Genomic DNA, 9,018 nt, shown 5'->3' with positions numbered 1-9,018 from the left:
CGGCCGCTCTGGCGGGCTCGGGGACAGCGCCGACTGCCCCGGAGCTCGGCCGCGGCCGATACCGGGGGGCGGCCCGGAGGAGCTCTGGGTCGAGCCCTCTGCCAGGCCCGCCCGAGCATTACTGGGCCTAGTAAGGGGCCAGAAGCGGGAGGTGGGGGCGGCATGATCCTTGTTGGCCTCTTCTGCCTCAGAGTGCAGAACAAGAAGCTGTACCTGGCCACGTTCGCTGCTGTCCTGGGACCGCTCAGCTTTGGCTTCGTGCTAGGCTATAGCTCACCTGTTATTCCAGAGTTGAGGAAAATCAACGATCCTAAATTAAGATTGGACAGCAATCAAGCCTCGTGGTTTGGGGTGAGTCTCCGTATGATGCATTACCATTATGTGATTTCACTTGAAAGCATAGGTCAGGAGGATGCTGCTTGTACGATGGGGTCTTACTCCTCTTAAGAATGAAGGTAAATGCAGATCTTGATAATGAAATCCATTTTTTTCCTAAACTCAGTGATTGATTCAAATTTTTCCTGAATAATGGTGCTGTTATGCTCTGATAACTCTGTTAGTATATATTAATAAATGCCCCTATTATTAGAACTTATTTTTGGTGCTAAAATATCTTCTAACTATTCTCATGTTTCTCAATTGAACCTGTTAAGGGACTGCAGAAAATAAACTTCTTGATAAATTAGTGCAACCCATCAACATGGGGAATATTTGCTTTTTGGGTGCAGGCTGGACTTCAGGTTAGTCAAGATAACAGTAAATTCTTCAGGGCTTTAAAGCAGTTTGAAAGGCCTGTTTATGAATGGACAGCTCTGTAGACAGATTAAGAAACAGTTACTGCTGCTTTTTTTTTTTCCTTCATTGAAGGAAATACGAAAATTACTTGCTGTTCAGTTGTGGTGAGTAGTGCTTCTTGACTATGTTTTGATTAAGAAGTTAATGTTTATCTTGATTTTCAAAACACCTGTGTAGTCTTGCACATTTTTTTAGAAGCTGCCATTTACTTTTCAGGATTTTAAAAGAAATTGCTGTCTGTTATTTATTTTTATATTTACTTATATATATAAAATAATTTTCTTTTTTACTTGTTTTTTGAAGTCAGTAGTAACATTAGGAGCTGCTGCCGGAGGAATACTAGGAGGCTATCTTGTGGATAAAGCTGGGAGAAAGCTGAGTCTAATGCTGTGCTCGATACCATATGTTTTTGGATACATAGTTATTATATCTGCTCAGAATGTTTGGATGCTTTATTTTGGACGAATGCTGACAGGCTTGGCCAGTGGAATTACTTCACTTGTTGTTCCGGTAAGTAAGACATTTTTCTGGACATGTGTGCATGTGTGGTTGCTTTTTTGTTTGTTCGTGGATTTTTTGTTTCTTTTTCCATAGCAGTATTATAGGTGGCTTGGATGAAGTAACTAAATAACTGTAGCCAAGGCAGTTTGTGGATTTAGAAGAAACTGTATGGAATATATGCTCGTTCTTTATCAATCTGGATGGTCATAAAAATAAAATCTAAAAAAGATTCAGGGTGGTATGGTCTAAATAATAGTATTGTGCAATTTTCTCTCTTCTTGGAAGCTTGGTTGTGTTAATGTCTTTGGAGGAATTCTGTCTGCTTTACAAATGACTGCTTTCTCTTTGTTTCACGGAGCTGAGCTCTAAGTTCCCGTATGTGAAGGCTTTAACCCACAGCCAACAGTAAAAGATCTGTGTGACTGCAGTGATGAGGGAGGATAGTGTCATATGTAATACCAAGGTTTTGTAGCTCTAAATTATTCTTGAAATAAGGATTACTTATTTTCCTTCCAGAAAAAGTAAGAATTGTGACTTTAGAAAGAATTGTATATATAAATATGAGGGATTTCTTTTTTATGTGTACAGCTAAACTATAGCTGTTGACTTGGGGTCAATATATTAAAAAATAGCTGAAAAGTTTAAGTTGATCCCAGATATTGGATGAGGTATGATGCTGTTCATCACATATAGTCTGTGTTAAGATGAGCTGTCAATTTTGAACTTCATGGAGAATGAAATAATTTGCACTCTTTGTGTTGAATTAAAAATTTAAAAGTTTGATTGTGAACAGTTTTATATGTGGCTTGGGCTACATGTTTATGCAAAGACTGTTCCAAGCTCTAGACTGCTTTGTGATGATGTTTCTTGTTGAATATGGCTAACAAAAGCAGCTCTTACTAATGCAAGTTTATTCACCTTTGGGATACTGATACTACATCAACATTCTTCTGGCGTGGGTCCTCCCTTTTTTCCAGCATTTTTCATAATGCCAATATACATTTCTGAGATAGTACTCTTCTACTCACTCCATTTTATTAAGGCTTTTTTTTAAGGAGAGGAGTTACTAGGAAATACATCTGGGTTTTTTCAGAAATTAATTACTTATCAAGTCCTTGATCCAAAATTGGATAGAATTAATTATTAGATGTTTTCTTCCCATGTTTTAGATGTACATATCTGAAGTATCTCATCCTAATGTCCGTGGTATGCTTGGCTCTTGTGTTCAGTTGATGGTGGTGACTGGCATACTGGGAGCCTATGTTGCAGGTATTTGCATTAGGTCTCTAGGTTACAAAAAAGAATTAGTACATGTAATGAAAGAACTACACTGAAGAATTGAAAGTAAATGTTAATTTGTTTGTACAACTAATGGATGTTCATAGTCCTCTTTCTTTCCTTTCTGTTACCCAGGAATAACACTAAAATGGCACTGGCTGGCAGTGTTGTGCGCTTTTCCATCCTGCATAATGCTATTGTTCATGTCCTTCATGCCTGAAACACCGAGATTTCTGCTGAATCGGAACAAACGCTCAGAAGCCATAGCTTCTTTGCGCTTTCTGCGGGGACCACATGCAGACCATGAATGGGAATGTAGGCAGATTGAAGATAGTGTTCAGGAAGAGGTGATGAGAATCTGATTTACTCTTAAAAAAACTTTTTGTATGGAGATAACATCTGAAAGCATATAGTGTAATTGAAAGGGTTTTACCAAAGCTTAGTTAATAGCCTGTTCTACAAACAGTGGTCCAAACCTGTTCCCTCATACAAATGATACTCAAGAAGCAAGTGAGATTCTTTGAATCTTTTTCCTCTACCTTTCAGCTGCAACTGCTATCACTGTTGGCTGCCATCAGTGTACCTGAGTAGCAGTTGCGCTTGTGATCCTGTTAATTATGACAGCTGTCTGGCTTTTTGCTTTTTTTAGCAATCTTGAAGGATTGTTCAACACCTCTAGCACTAATTTCCTATTGTTTGTGTTGTATGAATGCATTTTCTCTTGCGTCTCTAATAGCATCATTTAGCCTCTTGTGAGATGAGCGCTTAAATAGGCGGGTCTAATCATTGAAGTTCGGTTTCTGCAAACCGGGGATTTATTCATGTTAACTTTCTCTACAAAGTACTGTCAATTTCTGTCTCTAGAACGTGAGAAAAGGGGAAAAATGCTTTTCTGGAGTTCTCAGATACTTCAAATGTAAACATTTTTACTGCTAAGGCACTTTGCTAAAAGAGGGGTGGGAAACTTACTGAGTTTGAACAGATTGAGATTTTCTGAGGAGGGAGGTTTTTTGTTGTTGTTTTTGTTCTTTGATTTAGAAGATGAAATTTTTCACCAAATCATTGCTTAATCTTTTTAACAGGGACTGAATCTCTCTGAATTTAAGAACCCCTCAATCTACAGGCCACTTCTTACTGGTGTGGCTCTAATGTTCTTCCAGCAAGTAACAGGCATTAATGCAGTTATGTTTTATGCAGAAACTATCTTTGAAAATGCAGACTTCAAGGTAATCTGGGTGTGTTTCCAAACTGACCAATGTCTATAATAGTTTCAGCTTAGTCAGTGCTATAAGAAGTCTAAAACACGTAACAAACTGACTTGATAATGATCCTGCCTGTGTCATAAATAACAGGGCTTGGGTTTTAAGTGGGCTTTTTTGGTTTGGATTCTAGATACCCTCTTGACTGTGTTACTCTGGCATACCTGCATGTTCTGGGTTGGGGGGGCAGGGGGGGAGTATGTTGTGGTTTGCTGGTCTGAAACTTTGATACTGATAGAAATTCCTATTATAGTCATCTTCCTATATAATTTTTTTTTTTAGTAGAGTTGCAAATGCAATGTTTCAGAACAAGTGAAACTCTAGGAAGAAGTTGTGGCTTATTTTAAAGTTTATTAAGAGACCAGTATGTTGTGTTAATTGGTGATCTTTTTTTTTTTTTCTTTCTCCCCCCCCCCCTCCTCTGTTGTCTCCCCCCACCATTAATTTCTGTAGCATAGTTTGTCTTCTTTCAGATTCAAGAAACAAATGCATTTGTAATGCTTGATAAGTGATCCTCTTATCAGCCTGAAAGAGCCAATTCTCCATACCTCTAACTTTATTTCAGGACAGCAGAATGGCTTCTGTTGTTGTGGGTTCCATACAAGTATGTTTCACTGCTGTGGCTGCACTTATCATAGATAAAACTGGACGAAAAGTGCTGCTTTACATATCTGGTAAAACATGTTACTGAATTTTGTTCAGTAAGGAAAATTACTATATATAGTACCAAAAAGTGTCTTAACTGTTGGGGGAATTATGTATTGCAATTTATGCATTTTAAGTGGTTTGCTTTATATTTATTATTTGGTATAACTATAGACTTAAACTCATAAGAAGAAACTGTCGTGTTACATACACATTGTAGGTGGAACCCCTTGAAACTACATATGGCTATCTTTTTGTCTTCTTACCAGGACAAGTTTTATTCTGAAATAGCTATGTCACTGAGACAGTTCTTACTACTGTGATAATTTTTCTGCTTAGTAAGATTCAATGTCGTGATACATTGTCATACCCAAGTTGTCAACAAATGGCTATTTCAAAGTAATTTCTCCATGGCTGCTGCTACTTTTGTGGTGCATTGTGGTGTTTAGTTATACAAGACAATAGTTAAAAATTTTAACTTTACAAGTAAAGGTGCTGAAGAAAACTAATTCTGTTTGATGTAGTTGTTGTGCTGCACACCCAATAGTAATGACTGCTGTTGAGACTGCATTGTTTGGCTAGTGTTTAGAATGCTTGTCTAGCATCTTTCACTCCTGTCAAGGCCAGTGTTTATTTCCAAGAACAGTACACTTTAAGAAAAAGGCCAGCATATCTTCTATTTGGCTGACCAACTGTTCTGTCTCTCAGAACACCCAAGTGGCAACCAGTGACAACTTGGTTATTGCTTACTTTTCAGGGATAATCATGGCTCTCAGTACTGCATTGTTTGGGCTTTACTTTAAAATGATCCTTCCAAATCGAAACAACTCATCAAATCCTGATGTATGGTTCACTCTAAATTCAGCATCCCCAGGAACAGAAAGCAGCATATCCTGGCTTGCAGTAGTGAGCCTAGGGCTCTTTGTTGCTGGTAAGTGGAACAGGCTTCTAAGTAGCCATTACACAAAACTCAAACTTTCTGATGAATGTGACAATTTTGTTCCATTTTGTCACATTATTGATGAATGGAAATGAGTTATGTCTTTGACAGACCTTTTCAGTGTATAATGCAAAGTTGGGCTGAGTGTTCACAACCCTGGTGATAGAGCTAGCAGCTTAGTTAAGCCAATGCCCTGGAAAATGAATTCATACCTCCTTGTGCTAATAGTAAGTAGCAATTGCTCAGGTTAAACTGCTTTACAGTTGCTAATGGCAAAAATGGTCTTTGTTAGTGTCTAATCCACACTGAATTCTGTGATAGTACAAGGCAGCAGCAGTTAGAAACAAGGTCAGTGTTTTAAGCTTACCACTTCAGAGACTTTGTGGCAAGATGTTCTGCTTGTTAAGAATATTCTTGTAATTAATTTGATGTAAAATGCGCTAGCATTTATCATGCTGCCCTGAAATAACTTATTATCTTTCCTTCTGGTAGAGGCACTGTTTTACTGGAATCATTCAAGAATCTAGAGTGAAAACTGCATCCCCTTACTTGACTGACTTGGGCATCATTCAGTCTTCCCTTTAATATGTACTTAACTTGCATTTATTCTCTTCTGTTTGTAATTGCAGGTTTTGCCCTTGGCTGGGGTCCTGTTCCATGGCTGGTGATATCTGAAATCTTCCCACTTAAAGCTAGAGGCATATCGAGCAGTGCTTGTGTGTTAACAAACTGGGTTATGGCCTTCTTGGTAACCAAAGAATTTAACGATTTTATAGTAAGCATTGTAAATTACAATCTGAAATTTCTTTTCATAGGGAAATTTCTTAAAGATGCTCCTGAGAGAGCTTTGAACCACAGTCTTCTCTGGCAATACAGAACTGTAGGTGTACAGTAGTGAGCTGTAATAATGTGATTTTTTTTTTTGTTTCCCCTCTCTCAGGGTTTCTTAACATCCTATGGCACGTTCTGGCTCTTCTCTGCCTTCTGCTGCCTCAATGTAACTTTCACAGCCTTTTACATTCCTGAAACAAAAGGACAGACCCTGGAACAAATTGAGGCCTACTACAGAAGATCTTAAGTCTAAGGCTTTTTATATTGATATGAAACCTTCACATCATAAATTATGGTGCTATGGTTGAAACTAACTGCATCATGTGGTAGACATCTCAGTTACTAAACTTGCTATCAAATCGTTTTAATGAATTTTGTAAAATCTGAATTCTGTTTTTTAAAAAAATATCTATGGGGATCTGCATACACTTCTGCATATTCCCTGTAGTGAATCTCCCTTTTCTTATATTCTTTCAACATATTATTTTTCTTTGATTCCTGTGTTCTTTTCACCTGGTGCAGACTGACTATAATGGCCAAGAAAGAATGTTAAATGTATTGGCCAGTACCTTTTTTTCTAAGATGTAAATTAAGCTCTAATTTTGTAAATAAATAAATTAAATTTCCTTGCTCCACTTTACCTTTCCCTTATGGCATGTATTACAGTGAAGAAATGAATGATGTAGCCTGGCTAACATTAATTTCAGACTGCAGTACTTTACCTTTGTGTTGCTGCTACTATTTCTGGGATGCCTGACCACAGAATAAGTCTTGGTCCCAACTGGAGAGGAATGCTTGGCTTTTATGGGTGTTAATGTTAAGTTGGCATTATTTTTCCTGTTGCTGTTAAGTTTGCAAGGAATGCATTTAAATCAAAAGAAGGGTTGTAGCTCTTAGGAAAATGCATTTTAGAATTCAGGAAAGAGCATTGCTTTTTGAAAAGTCATTACAAGGTCTTGGGAGGCAAGTGAGAATTATACTCTTAGCCAGAAAAGGAAAAAATATCTTTTGTAGTGTTAATTTAAGGGGTAAAGATGTCCAACTAGTGCAGGTCTCAAAGATGCCTGGAAACATAAACCAATGCTGGATTGTAGTTTTTGTCAAAGATGGGTAATGCTTAATACACAAACGCCAATCTCACAGGTATGATAGAGTGCTTAAATGAATGACATCTCTGAAACAAATTTCCTAGCGAACGCAAATGGAAACAGTAATCCAGAGCTGTCTGCAATAGTGTACTACCTCCTGTCTTTTTAATTTCTTGTCTGATGAACCAAATTTGGAAAAGCCATTAGTTCTGCATGTGTGAAAGAAAGAAGTGAGGTCAAATTTATGATTTATTACATACGAAGGAATAAATCATCTGTTACTCCTTCACAAAGGTGATAAATGGCACTTAAAACAGTTCCAGCTGCAATAGGACTGTTTCTATTTGGATGTCACATCTAAAACACAAACTTTATACACTATCACATGACATTAAAACCAATGGTAATACATCGGCATTTAAGACAAGTGGTAGATAAAGAGTTTTTGATCACAAACGTAGCAACAGTCTTAAAAGTATGCAATTATTAAATTACAAAGCAGCCCGCTAACATTCAAAGATTTAGTTAAAACTGACATTCCATAAACCTTTTGAGACATAACATTTTCCATTCAACCAGATAAATACTAACAGAGCTATAAATAAAGATGCAGAAAATAATCTCTTAAATTTTCTCTTCAAATCATGTGCTAATATCATGATTTCCAGTAGCAAACAGGAGTCAGTCAGTTGCAGGTCAGCAACAAAGTGAAGCAGCTAGATGGTATACGGACTGGTGAAGTTGCTGTACTCAACTAGTAAGTATAAAAATACTTTCTAACCTGCATGCAAGTACAGATGTTTGCTGCATACTGTCATATGAGCTTTCCCATATTGTTAATATTAGGTTCTCAGGGTGCGATTTATTCCACAAAATCAGGCTAGGTCTATCTGAGAAAATACTACCTTAACAGAATTAGCAAGCACTGTGCATATGAACCATGACATCAGATTGTTAATAATGACAATAGTATGGTACTCATTTTCATACAGAGAAGGCAACAAAAATGATTCTGAAATACCTTATCACTTGCAGAAGGGATTTCCTCTCTGCCCTTGTAAGATCACATTACTTTAGATTCCTATATATGCTTAGGACTTTTAATCCCTTAAAACTTGTAGAAATTACAAATATATATATACATATATATATGTATATACATAACGCACGTGTGTGTATCTCTCTCTCTCTCTCTGTCTCTCTAAAAATCAAATCCAAACCCAAAGGATCCTAGATCTCAAATGCAGACTAAGCCAATAGCTCTGGGAAAGCTGCATCTGCAAGCACAAGTTATAGATCCACACCTTTAGGAAAACATGCATGAGCTTTAATTCGTAGCTTGGTCAAATATCTGTAGAACAGCAGAAAGTAAATGTCAGGAGCCGCAACCTTGACCATATGTAACTGGTTATGTAATAGTGTTGTACTTCATGTGGGTGGTACCTGTCCCCTGCCCTATGAAGAACTGTTTAAATACTTATTCAGTTGACTAGCCTAGTACTAAAAAAAAACCACCAAAAAACCATATTTTAAATTTGAATCTACCAATCAATTACAAATGCTTGTACGTGCATAGAAACAGTCACATGAAGGCAGGCAGCAAACCTGCTATTCATTCTGGGTGCTGCTTGCATCCTGTATGTTACGCATCGCAAAAACAAACAACAAAAAAAAAAACACC

General features: G+C 37.4%; 1 protein-coding gene across 1 annotated transcript; it reads left to right on the top strand.

Annotated features, from left to right (window-relative positions):
* Positions 1-295: 295 nt before the first annotated feature.
* SLC2A8 (solute carrier family 2 (facilitated glucose transporter), member 8) lies at positions 296-6,885 on the top strand. Its single transcript, XM_009334215.1, has 9 exons — positions 296-351; positions 1,217-1,305; positions 2,466-2,565; positions 2,710-2,921; positions 3,657-3,800; positions 4,399-4,507; positions 5,236-5,409; positions 6,048-6,193; positions 6,359-6,885. Exons 2-9 carry the CDS (start codon positions 1,243-1,245, stop codon positions 6,494-6,496), a joined length of 1,086 nt encoding a protein of 361 aa, XP_009332490.1. The 5' UTR covers positions 296-351; positions 1,217-1,242; the 3' UTR covers positions 6,497-6,885.
* Positions 6,886-9,018: the final 2,133 nt, after the last annotated feature.

The sequence above is a fragment of the Pygoscelis adeliae genome, unplaced genomic scaffold, assembly GCF_000699105.1.
Source record: "Pygoscelis adeliae isolate BGI_AS28 unplaced genomic scaffold, ASM69910v1 Scaffold150, whole genome shotgun sequence".
NCBI classification, from domain to species: domain Eukaryota; kingdom Metazoa; phylum Chordata; class Aves; order Sphenisciformes; family Spheniscidae; genus Pygoscelis; species Pygoscelis adeliae.
The sequence above is the reverse complement of the archived record's forward strand: the minus strand, read 5'-3'. Positions and strand labels throughout refer to the sequence as shown.